The sequence below is a fragment of the Fragaria vesca genome, linkage group LG7 (genome assembly GCF_000184155.1).
Source record: "Fragaria vesca subsp. vesca linkage group LG7, FraVesHawaii_1.0, whole genome shotgun sequence".
In the NCBI taxonomy this organism is placed as follows: domain Eukaryota; kingdom Viridiplantae; phylum Streptophyta; class Magnoliopsida; order Rosales; family Rosaceae; genus Fragaria; species Fragaria vesca.
The window spans coordinates 22137664-22152892 of record NC_020497.1 but is presented as its reverse complement, the minus strand read 5'-3'; the positions used below and the strand labels follow the sequence as shown (position 1 = coordinate 22152892).

The window sequence follows — 15229 nt, the reverse complement described above, 5'->3', positions numbered from 1 at the left end:
ACAATATGGTACTAAAGTTGCTGATTAGAATCGGGAGATTTGATAGGGCAACTGATGTGTGGGAGAGAATGGGAAGAGAGGGTTTTATCCTTCTGTTTCAACTTATTCTGTCATGATTCATGGTTTGTGCAAGAAGAAACATAAACTAGAGGAGGCTTGTAAATACTTTGAGATAATGATTGATGAAGGTATACCACCATACTCTTCTACTGTTGAGATGTTGAGAAACCGGCTATTAGGTTTGGGGCTACTCGATGATATTGAAATACTTGCTCGTAAGATGGAGCAAAGCAGTTCTTGTTCAACACAAGAGTTTGCAAAAGTGCTGAGAGGGAATAAAGCTTCTGTAAGATCTAGAAGTGAGGAAACTGACATTGAAAGTGATTGACAGGGTGCAACTATCAAAGATTGCTCGTCTGCTTGAAGCAATTAATAGAGCCTGAAGAGAGTTCTCTTGATGAATTCTCAGGTGCAGTTCCTTCTTCTTGCTATGATATTGGGTATTTCGCTATTCATAAAATATAGATTTATGTCTCTTGTTTTTTATTGTAGACATAATTGATGTACATGTTGTACCATTGTTACTTAACTGAGGATTTTATTCTGAAAAATCAGGTGGTGTGCAACCAGACTTGAAGAAGCAAATGATACAGATGCCTCTGTTCGTAAGTAATCTGGTTACCCTTACTAGTTGTCTGCTGTGGGAGGTGCTCCTGCCAGTTTATACATTATGATGGTTTTTCAATTCCATCACAAAGGCATCAAGTTGTTATCTGTTATCCATGATTTGGCTGCATGGTTTTCCTTGTGTTATAATGGTGTGTGAATTTGATTCCCGGGGAGGGTGCTAAATTCAGATACTAGTTTTTGTATTTTTGTAGTTGAACACCATTACATGCTTTGCACGATGCAGTCACTGCATGAACTCTCTGGAGAGTTCTGTCATTAGCTTCCCGTTCCTGTTACTGTGTAAAATCTGGAAACTTATAGGTGTATCAGAAAGTGTTAGTAACTTGCTCTATCATGTGAATTCAGTTTTGGGAGTTTTTACTTATGGACAAGTTGTGGGGTTAAGCTGATTTGTTCTATATACTATATTCAGAATCAACTCTTGCACCATCATGATGTCAATTGCTGGTAAAAGATGAATCGGGAAGAGGGATGCCAAACTTCAATATTGAGATTGCCTGTGAGAATCTCATTGGCAATTTGGAAGGAACATTGACATATGTGTCATAACTAATGTAATACTTGAAGCCGGAAGGAACTACTTTTCTCTTTATTGACAATTAGGAAAAGTTTTCATGATCAACGTCTTCATCAGGTGAATTAAGTGAACAAACTCCCCAATGCCAGTTGAGAGTTTCCAACTTCAGAATCGCTTCCTATAAAAAAAAACCTTCAGAATCGCTTGGATTCAAGTCTTGGCGCTAGTAGTTAATTACATTGTAGCACCTAACAGTGGCGTAGCCAGATATCTTACCCAGAAGGGTCAAATTTGATTAATTAGAAAATTAATTTATTTTCAGTCACTCTTTAACAACAACACAATTTTACTTAAAAGAATGACACAAACTTAATTTCAACAATATTTTTGTTCTATCATTATCATCTCTAATAAACTTTGGATTAGAATTTCATACACGATAAATATTGGAAAAAATAAGATGTCGTTTCTTTTGTTTAAGAGATAATGCATGTTGATGTATGATAAACATTAATGTGTTGTTTCCATTTAGTAAGGTAAAAACCCTTAACACGATTTGTATTAATTGGATTAAGTATCTGAATAGTATAAATTTTTATTTCATTCCATTATTGTTGAAGAATATTTAAGACTAATTAAAAATTTATTAGAGAAGAAGGGTCAATTTATGTTTTATTTCCACTGATATCTAATACAAATGGAGGCTAATTACTCTTTTTGAAAATTTGAGAGGGTTCAATTGAACCCCTTGCCCCCTAGCTGGCTACGCCATTGATTCAAAGTAAGGGTGTTTTTGTTACGTGTAATTGTGAACTTGTGGTCAGTTTTCAAGAAAATGATCCGTGACTCTAGAACAAACATCATCGTCTCTCTTTAATATGTAAGCTGTTAACATTGTTACTTGTTTTTTATTGTTTTTGATTTTCAAATGTTAGAAAATAGATTATATGACAAAGAATTTATACGTGCATGATGAGTAATTATCTTTTATTCATTTTAATAAAAACGAACGATAATCTTTTGAAAGCGTCATGTACTAAGAGGTTCACAGTAGTGATTGATCTTTAAAATGACCCAAGTAGTTGGCACTTATATGTGTTAGCATATTGGTTCTTATCCATCGAGATCCACTGTTGTTGACATGTTGTATAAATGTTGACATGTTGTTCTTCACTGTTCTATATAAAAACAACAGGCCTAACAATCTTTACAAACCAAAGAATCTTACAAACTAGAAGAATAAGAGCAAAAAAAATAGACTTCAAGGAGGAGCAGAGACCGCATCGATTGAATAACATGATATATTACATGTAATTGATCAATCAGAAATCATCAAACTTAATTTGACCGGTGCACAGTCATATTGAGAATCATTATATATACGTACATGTGCAACTAAATAGTTAATTAGATGCCTAATTCATAGCTTAAGACGTCCAATAGCTGTAAATAATTAGGTTTTTGTCCTTAATTAGAATAACTAATCACAATGGATATAATATAAATTAGCATCTAGTTGTAGACTGAGACTTAAATTTTTTTATTTATTTTTATATAAAATACTGACAAGAATTAGACGATAACTTCTCTGTAGCAGTCTGGTGGTTGTAGATTGAGACTCAAATCCTGTCGAGTCAATTCCCAGATCAAGGTTTACTCTATACAAAGCGATCTAGCTTAATTGGCTCATTTTTATATAAGAAGGAACAGATCGATAGCAGCCTGTTCTTCCATGTTCGTTATATAATTAACTATAATTAACCAGGCATGTATTAATCTTAATCACTCTCTAGCTCATAATTAATCGAAGCTCCATATATGCATGCATGTTACCGACTGCTTATTTGGCTCTGGTAAATGCATTGGGAATCTTAAAAATGGAGGATACACCATATATTACTAAGTAATTTACTGCTACTGTTGGAGAAGATGTAGAATCAAAGCAAGAGATTTAGATTTATAAGGCTATAGTAGTCGACACTAAGTTCATGAATCATGTGACGCTGACCTTAATTAATATGTAATTAGGCATAAACTAACACTATTTATGTGACCACTCTACGACTCTGGGTATACCTGTACGTATGTGTACCAATCAGTCCAACTTCAAGGTATTCTATAATTTCTCTATTGACCCAAATCTCCTGAATGAGAAAATTTTCGCTGAAACAAGTGTGTGACAAAGTGAATATTGTAGATTTACATAAACGGGTTTGTGCCGCGCTGATCGTACGTAAAACACAACGAAAATACAAAAACACGCATACATGTAATGCTCATACGTTTTTAGATATCAACTACATGCACCCGCGCGCATGATACGTACGCGGGGTGCCCTAATCATGAAGAGTTATGAAACCGAGATGTATTTGAAAACAAAGAGATCGACGAGGGGCCGAGCCAGAGTGGTAGGAGGGGAGAGGCAACCAGGAAAGTGGGAGGAAGCTTGGAAGGAGAGGAATTGAAGGAGAGACTCCGTCGATGATTTGTTGACGATGAGTAAGTGAACTAGACAACTAGTACACCATGGACAACGAAGACGACGACGACTCAACAGACGAGTCTAGACAAAGGTCCAGATGACGGCATAGACTCGCAACCGTTCTTTATTTCCTGGAAGGAGCAAAACCATGCCACGATGATGAATGATGATCTACCTTTGAATCTTCAAAAGGCCACAAGCTTTAATACGTTGTCGTTTTACCCTTTTAAGCTTTTAAACGGTGACGTTTCATGTGTGAATACACCGACGTAGGTCCAGAAGTTTTATTTTATTTTTCCTGTGGCAAAAATGGAGCACATGAGTTTATTGACCGAAGACTGACTCAAGGGTTGACCCTCCTAGTATAAATTTGGCCTTGCCACTCCAATCACTTCACCATCTCTCTCTCTCTCTCTTCTCTCTCTCTCTCTCTCTCATCTCTTCGTCTCACCAAATTTAGCAGCAAGCTAATTCACTATACTTCTGGTTTTTCAGATCTTTCAAATTAATCCAGTGAATATGAAGGTACGTAGTAGCTTAGAGATCGATGTTTTACTCTGATCCAAATTAAAGCTCTTTCTTCCCTCTAGCTATGTTTATCGTTTCCTTCTTACATCAATTGAAGTTGATGATGGGTGTTTTTGGGTAGAGTCCTGATCAGTTTTCTCCAAACTTTATGAAATTATGGGATTCCTTTCATCGATCTGTCTGAAATCTCACTTGTTTCTTGAAGTTCTAATTAATTTCTCAACTGGGTTTGAAATTTCACTTGTTTCCTGAAGTTCTAAGCTCAACTGGGTTTAATCTTTGCTCTATGTGCTTTATAAGGTTAATTTGATCATATGCGCTAATAGTTTTTCTCACTGTGTCATGACAGAAAGTTGTGTTGAAGTTGGACGTACACGACGACAAGTCGAAGAAGAAAGCCATGAGGGCAGTCTCAGGGCTCGAAGGTACATAGTTACATACCAGTCTTGCTCGTATTACTCTGTTTTTCATCCATGAATTAACTTCATACGTGCTTCTCTTAGCTGGTGTAGCTAATTAGTTTTGTGATGGCAATAATTGCAGGGCTAGATTCGATCTCCATGGACATGAAGGATCAGAAGCTGACAGTGACTGGGGACATAGATCCGGTAGGCTTGGTGAGCAAGTTGAGGAAGCTATGCCGCACTGAGATAGTGTCTGTAGGACCGGCGAAGGAGGAAAAGAAGAAGGAGGAGCCAAAGAAAGAGGAAGCCAAAAAGGGAGAGGATAAGAAGAAAGATCCAAAAGATGAAGTGGCTGAGCTTCTCAAGGCCTACAATGCATACAACCCTCCGATGAGTACTCATTATTATGTGAGAAGTGTGGAGGAGGATCCCAATGCCTGTGTCATCTGCTGATTTAAGATTAAGGCCAAGATGAATAATGGTTAATTCAGCTGGATAATTTTGATATACCGTTCTAAGAAGAGAGAAAAGCCAGATTGTACAGTAGGGGGTGATTTGGTTTTGTTCGTTTCTTTTATTTCTTTGTTGTTGATCTTGGAGTGGAACTAGCTAGAAGAAAAGTAAGCTTGGGATAGGAGGACTCTTGTTTTGGATTTTTCCAATTACTTCTGAACGTGGTTTCGGTGTATTACTAAGATGATTAATTAAATATTGAAACAGTTTTTAGCACTCTTGATTGATATTTGAGCAGATTTTAAACTTAATTATAATTCTATGCATGAAAAAAGTTAGAGAGGAATTGATATACATGCGCGCAGTTGCATTTACAATATTGCTGAAGTTTTCTTTGCACTTTACTAGTGCAGTATGCCTAAAATTGACATGCATATGTACATTTGAGGTTTGTGCATTGTTAGAATTATTGGTAAGTAATGGAAATGAAGGGTCGCTATAGTTGAATTCATGGAAATATGTTGGCAAGGTCATGTTCCAAGAAGAGAAGTCGTGTTTGAACTACTGTTAGTGCAAGGGAGAAAGAGTAGTAGTGAAAGGTAGCACTTTATATGAAAGGTGCATTTTGCAATGCTAAAGTTTATCTTTCACCTAAAATATAACATACATTGTACATATACTAATCATATTATAGGATCAGTGAAATGATTGAAGACCCATGTCCATTTCAACAAAATAATTTCAAAATCCATGCTCTAGATTTGAATATATAAAACCAACTCGACATTACTGAATCCAAACCGACGACGGAAAGGTAGGCTAGATTAGTTTGCTTAACCAATTCTTAATAGCGTTGATCATGACTTTGCCTATTTACAAATACAAAATGTCTCCCTCTAGAGGGATTATTAGGATTCTCTTTGATGCTTTCTAGACTAGATCCTTGGTTAACATAACCTAACTATTCTAGGGTTTCAACCTTTCACGTCAAGATAGAATGTTCAACGTCGTCGTTTACGTTTTGGTTGGTTGGTCAGGTAAGTACGTGTTAGTGATGGCTGCTGAAATAAATTACTGCAGACATTTTGGTTTACTTGTTTGTTTATACTTAATCTACGTACTCGTTAATTGTTATCCAACCTACTTTTAGTTGATGTAATCACGTTGTTTAGAGCTCTAATTAGCACCACATACTTAACAAACAAGATTACTTGGAGTTTAGCTAGACAGTATTAGGATCAGTTTTCAGTGATTATTACATACACAGGTGACGTCGTTATGCTAATTTTAAAAGATTAACTTTAGAAGGATCGATAGTTAAGTGTATAGTATAATATCAAATAGATGATTACATCGATCAATTCATATGTAAAACGCTCAAGAGGCTTCTTCAGATCTAAACATGTCTTATTTTACTGCTTTAGAGTAACATCAACCTAGCTATTTGAATATCAATTAAGTATAGTTAACTATATATTCGGTTTGAGGCCTTTATTAAACTCTTATTAATCAAGGGTTCACCATTTTTTCTTTTTTGGTTAACACATTCACAAAGATAAAGTTTAAGTCATTAAAAGACAAAATTTAAGTTAACCTCACCAAGTATAATTATATATATAGATGTCGTTACGCTAATTTTATAAGATTAACTTTAGAAGCATCGATAGTTAAGTGCATAGTATGAGTATAGTAATAATAGTATCAAATAGATGATTACATCAATCCATATGTAAATGCTCATGAGGCTTCAGATCTAAACATATCTTATATTTTACTACTTTCAGTAACATCAACCTAGCTATATGAAATATGAATATCAATTAAGTATAGTTAAGTGATCATCGATGCAGACGCACATATATTAGAGTACTATTTCCAACCCAATTGCTTCATGAATCTCTGTTTGGAACCCTGTGGCCTGCGCTGTGCAAGTCAACGTACGTCCACCTTGGTTATTTTGAAGCATGCTAGTTAGCAGTGTGCTACAAGTATATATATAACTGACGTGGTTCGTTTATACATAGTAACTCATGATGAGAAGCGATTAATAACTCGTGAAATTTAATAAAACGTGAAAATTATCGTCAGTGAGAGAAGAAATTGATACAGTAAAATTAACTATTCGATTTGAGGCCTTCATTTGACTCTGAATCTCTTGTTATTAGAAATGCCAATCCCTCGCTCGTTGCCCTTTGAGGCACTTTGCTCAACATTTTTGCTTCCCCCAAAAGATATGGAGATAAGTAGAACATTCATGAAATGGAGCCTATATATCAAGAAGCAAGTTGTTAAAAGGAATATGCAACTTTTCAAAAAAAGAAAAGAAAAGGAATATGCAAAAGTGCAACAATATACGTACGCACATCATCAATTGCAAAAGCAATAATAGAGATAAAGAAGGGGGAAAAACCATGATATGGGAAAACTATGTCAATGTATATGATTCTGCAGAAAATGCTTAAATCGATCGTACGTTACGGTAACCAATATGTATCACTTCAAAAATTGCAACATCTATGAACTACCTTCATCTTCCTCCCTCCACATATCAACCCAATTCTTCTGAGCTTCTTCAAAACCAAGAATGGAACCCTTCTTCTCTGCATCCCAACTCGTAGACAAAGCCCCATACGCAATCCCAAGTGCTGAAGTCCCAAAAGTTAACAAAGTCGTCAAGAACGGAAGCCAAACCGGCACATCCCACAAGTGATTCTCCTTAATGTATTCAAAAACGTTCAAGAAAGCAATGCCGGTAGCCAGAGGCAGACCGACTGCCGCCACAATCCTCACCAGCATCCTCTCCGTTACGACCTGCGGAATCTCATCATCATCATCATCATCATTCTTAGGGTTTTTGCTTGAGGGTTTTTCTTTCATGGTAGCTGCTGGTGTGTTATTGCCAAACCCTTTTGATGAATTGGCATGTGGTTGAATATGATGATGTGTTCTTTTGGGGAGTGGTAGGCTTTGAAGACTTGTGGGGTGGAGGGCTGGGGTTTTGAGCTTCCATGGAGAAGACTGAGAATCATGGAAAGATGGTTGTGAGTGAAAGATCAGAGTTCTCATGGCTAGGCTAAGTTATAGTTTCCATTACACCGTATCTAATGGTTGTATGATCTTGTTGCCATAAACCTTATCCCAAAATGAATGGCCGTGACTTTCTTATAAGATATTTTTGAGATGATGAGCCTTCTTTTGTTTCTTTGTGCAGGCTAGATTAACCAAATTTGTTCCCTTACAACAAATTGAGTGTATGGGATACATGGAGGTACTGTAGAATATGCCGACATTGTATGGATCAAATTTTTGAAGAGACATATAGCTGCATGTATATGCTGTACGGCACATAGAAAAGGAAGACCTACTCATAGAGCTATAGTAGACCACGCGTGCATGTTAGATTGTCAGTTAGTTGATAGTTGATACATTAACAGAAATTAAAACACAGCACTCAGCAAGTGAGATTTTAATACGGTCCTCTATCTACAATCCACTTGGAATAATACAAAGGAAATATGACCCTTTTGATTACTATATATGGTAGTTCTTGGTCAGGCTTTAGCTACAAGATCAGCAATTTTAGAATCTAAGAAGGAGAAAATGTCTATTTTGAGAAGTTTTGTGATTGTATTCCTATTGCTAATGGTGTTTATGTTTTTTAACATTAGTTCTGATTCTCAGTCTTTTACTTCGGAAGCTGACACGATTCGGAAAATGTTGGCTAGGAAAACGAAGGAAGGGTATTTTATAGGGTTGGGCACTGAAGTCCAGGAGAAGAAGTCGACGAAGAGTCAGAACGAGTCTAAGAGATTGAGTCCTGGAGGCCCTGATTCGAGGCATCACTAGCTCATCAGAAGCAACTTTCAAGGTTGAAACATGCAGAAGAGTAGCTGTTTAGCTAGAATCTGATGCATGTGAGTTTGATCTGAGAATAATGATAGAGAAATGTATATGGATTCATCAGTATCTAATTACTAGTTAGATTTGGTTGATCATCTCCCAAGTGTGTACATGTTATTGTTCTTTCTGCGAATATTTTCATGCCATATATGATATATCATACGTAAATTAACAAAGTTCACAACTGCTGAGCATTTCAACTAAATCTAAACACATACATTAATTGATGAATCACAACGGCTTTCGCTCAACTTAGCGAGTAGGTTCTTGCAGGTTTACGTCCACTGTGTTGTCTTAGCTTCTCATATGACTTTCTTGAGGCCTGTCAAGAATCAAAGTTTGAGTTATAAGTTGTGACTTGTGAGTAAGTATTTATGAAGTTTAAGCTACTCTAGATATAGTATGTGTAACATGTATGCTTACTCGATGAGAGGATGGCGAGGCGCGAATAGGGCCTGCAAATGGTGCAGCTTGTGGAGGGGAAGGATACAAAGTAGGTCTTGTGATGAAGATAGGAGGTGGTTGAATGTATGCAGAATTAATGGGAGAACGGAGTATAGGACTATTGTATGTCGAAGACAAGGGAGAGGCCTCCGGAGTTCTCCAATAAATTTGAGATAGAGACTTGGTTCTATGAGATTTTGAGGGTGATGATCGTCTTGAAGGTAGCAGGTTGATTTTAATTCTGAAATAGATAAAGAGAAAACAAGCCAAGTATTGAATGGTAATGTATCGACATAAAGCGTGGCGTGGAGTTCACAGAACAGAAAAAACTGGTTATACTTACCTGTTATGCACATCCACATATTCATCTGTTTCATCCAGTATGTCTTCCTTCAGAAATTAACAGAAAGATATATTTGTTTAGTTCATGATAAACATTTGCATATCAAACTAGGTTTCGTACTACAGTTAGTACCTGTAACAGTTCTTCCATAACATCCTCCATTGTTATGATCCCAATTACCTCCTCATCCAAGTGACTTTGAATAGATCCTACACTTTCATTCGATACATTTCCACCGCCCTGCTTTTTATGGCGCTTGTAATGTGTTTGTGTAAGATCTTCATCTTGTTCCATGACATATTCTGAGAGTGGAGTGCTGTATTCAGTACTTTCACTCGAATACACAGATGATATGTCTATGGCGTTACTCGGATGCTCTTTCCCATTGATCGGAGAATTTAAACCTGTAATATCTAGTAACAAGTCTATGACGAAAAATCTCAAAAACTTAACTTTTACTAATCAAATCCTGAATGCAATACCTTTGCTCTCTGCGCGTACTGAATCTAATCTTGAACTCCTAGCATCTATTTCCCTTTGTCCATTAACATCCTTCTTATTCCTCACCACAGCAGCCATATGACTGTGGCCTTTTCGAAACTGATTCAGTATATCATATAAAGGCCAATTGCTATAAACCCTGTTGCATAGTAGAGACTATCAACAGTTTTACCAAGTGATGGACATATGTTTCATCAGGGTGGTAATTTGGAGGGCACTACTTGTTTATGCTAGCTGCTATAGTCCTTTAGACTTGCCGAATGGAATTAGTGAATACTCATACATTTTACATACCTTGGAATTCTTCTGATTGTCATGTACTTAACTGGGGTTTCATCTTCAGGACGACAGAAGATTAAGTTCTTTGCCTGATTCCAACAGAACAAGTAATAGTTACATTAAGCCAAAAGGGTTACTAAGAAAGAACATAGTAAACAATGAAGCCTGCATCTTTGTAAGGAAAGGAAGAATAAAGAATGACTTGGTCAAAACTAATGAACAGACAAATTTTCTGAACTGTTTACCAAAATGAGGCCAATGATATTGTTTGGGTTTCCTGAATAGATTGGTACACGACTGTGACCTCTGCTCATGATTGAACCCAGTGTATTCCTAAGCACATAAAAAGAAGATATAACATTGAGCAAGAATTACATAAGGTAATATTATGTTCAGAAATCAGAATAGAGTGATGAATATTTACATGTCAAGTTTGGAGTTTATGTCAAGGGAAAAGGTTTCTGATATTGGAGTCATTGCATCTTCAGCAGTCTTTTGCGTCAAATCCAAAGCACCACCAATAATCGTAGTTTCATGATGCGACAAGTCTCCACCTTTCCCTGCCTGAGGATGAACAATAGAACGTTTTATGAACTACCACAGAAGATACGAAAAGTAATCACATTTTAGTAACAAGCAAACCTCATTTGCATGCAGATCCACCAATGTTTTTAGCTCTGCTCGTCTTAGGAGGGCAGAATGCTCTTTTCCAAGGAGGCAATCTAACATCTGTGCCATGTTCAAAATTGTTGATATACCGAAAACCGAAAACTCTATACTAGTGCTTCATCTATGGTGGAATGATATCATAAAAGTCCAAGGTATACTAAGCATGAATTACCTTACTGAAAGGGTATGCTATGGGGAAAAAGACCACCAGAAGTAATCGTACCAAGTAAGACCCTTTTGCACCAAGACTTAATCCATATCGAGAACATACAGCTTGAGGAATGATCTAAGAGTAAAGATAAAGTTTGGAAGGTAAGATGATGATGGTGTATATATAACTGTATATAAAGCATTTAAGCTACATTATGACCAAAACCAAACTAAAATGATCAAGTAAAAAAAAATCACCTCTGTAACTGCAACTACAAGTGTGCCGGAGACAAGAATGGCAGCCCAAACTGGGAGAATTGAGTCCACGAAAATGGGAAGTGCCTTGCAGACAGAACAACATTATATTCAATCAACCACCTTTGGAATATGAACTCAAATAATGCATGTATATATGTCAGCATACCTCCATTGCCAGTGATTTGACTATGAGGAGAGTACATAACAGTAAATGCTCATTCTTAACAAGAGGCAGAATTGTTGCTGTAAAATCATACAAAAGAAAAATAGCGGATGAAGCTTCAGAAGTAGAGAATTCAAGGAACTAGTACAGTAGTACCTATAGTATGTAATGAAATTTGACTATGAACCTGCATTCTTCTGGTCTTTGGGTTGGCCGGACCTAATGAGGACCTCAAGATCAACTTTGCTGAAGGACAAGAGTCCTAATGCAAGGCCAGAGGCAATACCAGCAAGTGACACAAGGATCAAACTAATCACTATGAACACCCAGAAATCGACTTGGCAACACGGAACATGATCCTCTCTCATTGTGATCGATGTGTAATGAAATGTGCAACTCTGGAAATTAAGAAACGGAATGTAACAACACTCTAGCTAGAATTGGATTGATAAAACATAGGGTCAATTGGCTACTTGGGTTTATACACAACAGCCTATAATACTAACAAATAGCGAAGTGTTGCGAGTTTTGGACAAAGACAAATACGGAGATAGCTACAAGTCTAGTGTCCAAATCCAAGTCTGACCCGAGTGCCGAACCCCTTCCTTCTTTATAGATTCCAGAGAAAGAAGAAAATAATGTAAATAGTCTAAGACTGGAATGAAGGCCGGGACATTCAAAGTTTAACTTCAAATAGAACAAATGGAAAGAAAGGGAAAAAACAAAGTACAAGTCATCAGAAAATTCAAGTGATTATGACTTGTGAGAGGCTTTTGGTTGTAGCATCGACACCCAAATACAACATTTTAGTGCAACAGCAATGTTATACCCTGCCAAAGTAGGAAGATGCTGAGCTAAATGAGCCATAAACACGTCTTCAACACACCTTAATTCAGGCAAGCCTGCATCAGATAACCCCTGTCATGCATGGAGGAACACAAATATATATAAACCGGTGAGGTCTTATCTGGTTGATCTTCAAAATTGTGGAACCTAGATGCAAAAGATTCCAACTTTCAGGAGTAGTTGAGAAATTAACAATGCAAGCTAGCTAGATCACGTTTATATCGAGTGATCACCTATACAATTCAGCTAAAATAGTATAATGAACAATAATTTGCAACTCCTGCATGGTTACCTGAGGAGGATAACAGCTCCAGTTGACAAGAGTTGTCACTCAGGTCCATAGAATATGTCAAAACCATTGTAACTTTTACACATTATCATGTAGGTTCATATGTTTGGTATTGAAGAGACGTCTTAAGACTGCAATCGGTTGAGACCTATTTCTACAAAAATGCCATACATGAGATAATCCAAGCATGCAATGCTGATGATAGAAGCGGAAAACCTTTGCTGGTTGATATCTCATATCAATCAGATAAGCAACATTAGAAAACATTTTACTGTGTTATCGTCAGTTGATGCTATCTGCACATATCACATAGATATGTATTTCCTATCAGAGCATTAAAAAGTTGCATAAAACTTTTTTTGAACCTGACGTGAATCGAACACGCAACCTTCTGATCTGGAGTCAGACGCGCTACCATTGCGCCACAGATCCAACTGGTAGGTTTTTGCTAAAACTCATCTGACTATTTCAATCTGATGCAAAGAATATTTTCTTCTGGATTGCGCAACATTGCTGCGAGGCTAGCATAAAGCCATAAACTGTGTGTTATGAAACTCTAATAAAAAGGGACGCACCATTTTATATGGAGTTTATACATAAATGGATGACTGGATCCTGAAGCTGCATAGTTTTCGGACATAATCCTCGGTGCTTTGTAGAACACACCGCAATTGTAGGGCGGCAAATGTACGTATAATATCACAGAACATTCTTGAGAGCAGAAATAAGTAGTTGATGCAAGGTTAGTAGTACTAGGAGAGTAGGAGATCCTACCTCACTACCTCAGTATGGAGATAGAAAAGTGAAAAATGATATGTAGGTAATCGATGGATGCAGCCAATTAATTAGTATATGGTATGAAAATATGATAGTCTGGGTTGCAGAAACAGTACAAGGCATATTCTATGCTACTCCAACATATATCTTACCATGAATCCCTGCAACTACTTACACGATTTACAGCTTTCTGCAGAAAAAGTATGTAACACTGAAGTTGTTTCATTTCATTGTTTAATAAATTGTTGATTTTGGATAGTAATTGGGAACTCTGCGGTTGAATCGGAAAATTGATCAGAAAGTAACAAATGTTGCTTTAGTTGAGTATTTGTATGCATTTAACTCGAAGAATTCGTGTTTTAGTCAGCTGAGTAGGAAATGTTATGAGTATTCTTACTTCTTTTGGTTACCTGAAGCATGTATCGTTGCGTCTTCAGGGTGGTTCTGCAACAGTTGAAGCAAAACGCTTTTGCAGTTTGAGTTGATCCGTGTTTTTAGTTTGTTTAGGAAGGATGTACGGGCTACATTTCCAAGGCAGGAGGAAGCAATTAAGTTAGCCAAACCGCACGAAAATGTTCATGTTTTTAGTTATCAAGATCACTTTAGTGGACAAAGAAGGTTCCTTGTTTCAAGTTATGCTGAGTTTTGGAGAAGGTTTGTCTTTCTATGTACTTCAATCTACCAATATATATATATATACTCTATCGATCGTATTCTGTTGGTGAAGATGACCAAAGTTTTCTGTTACTTCTCTCCATTAATGGATATCAGACACCTGGCCTTTTCTTACCAGTCTTTTGATACTTGGTGCTTCTTTTACTGTGGTATATCTTATGACCAAATTTTATGGTTTCCCACAGCAGTCTGAAGAGGAGATGTACATGGCGTCTTTGATCTGCAATTTGGATGTTGAAAGTGAAAAGTTCTAGTCTGCAAATCTGATCTTGATTGTATAAGGACCCTGCATTTTGGTACAGAGGAAAACTGCACTTTAGACGTTCAATTCTCTGTGGTTTGATTACAGGCCAAAATTCTTGATTGTACAAAGGACCCTGCATTTTGTCTGGCACTTCCGCCTCCCCACTATTTCTGTATATGTAAGACAACAAGCTACCATTCCTATTCATGCTGTTGGTTAGTGATATACATTGCTGACCTCAGAAGGGTGTTTCTTATCAGAAATGTCATGATCCTGATTGCAGAGGTGAGGAAATCTTAATATTGTATGCATTTACTGTTTCTCTCTTTCAATGAGTGAGTTGCTCTCAACTTGCATATATATGATATCAGGTTACCGTTCCCCCCCCCATCAGGTCCAATTATTCCATGTGATATTGCCCCTGATATGGTGCATGAATGTGATCAAGAACGTGTTCTTTTTGATGATGAACACGACAAGCAGTGGCATTACAGATTGATGGTGGGTTGAAGCCTTAAGAGTTGTAGATGAAGTTGAAAATAAGCATAATTCATTAGAGCTCAAAAATCAGGTAGGACTAAATCTTCCGTATCCAGCATTTGCATTCATAGTCAAAA

At 36.9% G+C, this 15229-nt stretch overlaps 3 protein-coding genes and 1 non-coding gene across 4 annotated transcripts; 1 reads left to right on the top strand and 3 right to left on the bottom strand.

Annotated features, from left to right (window-relative positions):
• The first annotated feature begins 4084 nt into the window (after positions 1-4084).
• On the top strand, positions 4085-5352 carry LOC101306469. The gene is made up of 3 exons (XM_004308000.1): positions 4085-4214; positions 4567-4642; positions 4761-5352. Exons 1-3 carry the CDS (start codon positions 4209-4211, stop codon positions 5072-5074), a joined length of 396 nt encoding a protein of 131 aa, XP_004308048.1. The 5' UTR covers positions 4085-4208; the 3' UTR covers positions 5075-5352.
• A 2140-nt stretch (positions 5353-7492) lies between these two features.
• Positions 7493-8118, bottom strand: LOC101306178 (uncharacterized protein PAM68-like). The gene has a single exon (XM_004307999.1). It carries the CDS (start codon positions 7949-7951, stop codon positions 7589-7591), a length of 363 nt encoding a protein of 120 aa, XP_004308047.1. The 5' UTR covers positions 7952-8118; the 3' UTR covers positions 7493-7588.
• Positions 8119-9221: 1103 nt separating this feature from the next.
• Positions 9222-12149, bottom strand: LOC101304927 (DUF21 domain-containing protein At5g52790-like). Its single transcript, XM_004309130.1, has 13 exons — positions 11969-12149; positions 11785-11861; positions 11619-11702; positions 11383-11496; positions 11184-11270; positions 10966-11105; positions 10787-10874; positions 10557-10630; positions 10244-10401; positions 9894-10186; positions 9762-9808; positions 9398-9659; positions 9222-9296 (listed from the first exon to the last, which is right to left on the bottom strand). Exons 1-13 carry the CDS (start codon positions 12147-12149, stop codon positions 9222-9224), a joined length of 1680 nt encoding a protein of 559 aa, XP_004309178.1.
• Positions 12150-13276: 1127 nt separating this feature from the next.
• On the bottom strand, positions 13277-13348 carry TRNAW-CCA. The gene has a single exon. It is a non-coding gene; the product is annotated as a tRNA-Trp (tRNA).
• Positions 13349-15229: the final 1881 nt, after the last annotated feature.

Bases quoted from the DNA above. Each gene is read 5' to 3' on its own strand.
- LOC101306469 (XM_004308000.1), top strand. The intron at 4,643-4,760 runs GTACATAGTTAC...CAATAATTGCAG, and splicing joins GGCAGTCTCAGGGCTCGAAG to GGCTAGATTCGATCTCCATG.
- LOC101306178 (XM_004307999.1), bottom strand. From the start codon at position 7,951: ATGAAAGAAAAACCCTCAAGCAAAAACCCTAAGAATGATGATGATGAT.
- LOC101304927 (XM_004309130.1), bottom strand. From the start codon at position 12,149: ATGAGAGAGGATCATGTTCCGTGTTGCCAAGTCGATTTCTGGGTGTTC. The intron at 11,862-11,968 runs GTTCATAGTCAA...ATGATTTTACAG, and splicing joins CAAAGACCAGAAGAATGCAG to CAACAATTCTGCCTCTTGTT. The intron at 9,809-9,893 runs GTACTAACTGTA...TAATTTCTGAAG, and splicing joins TTATGGAAGAACTGTTACAG to GAAGACATACTGGATGAAAC.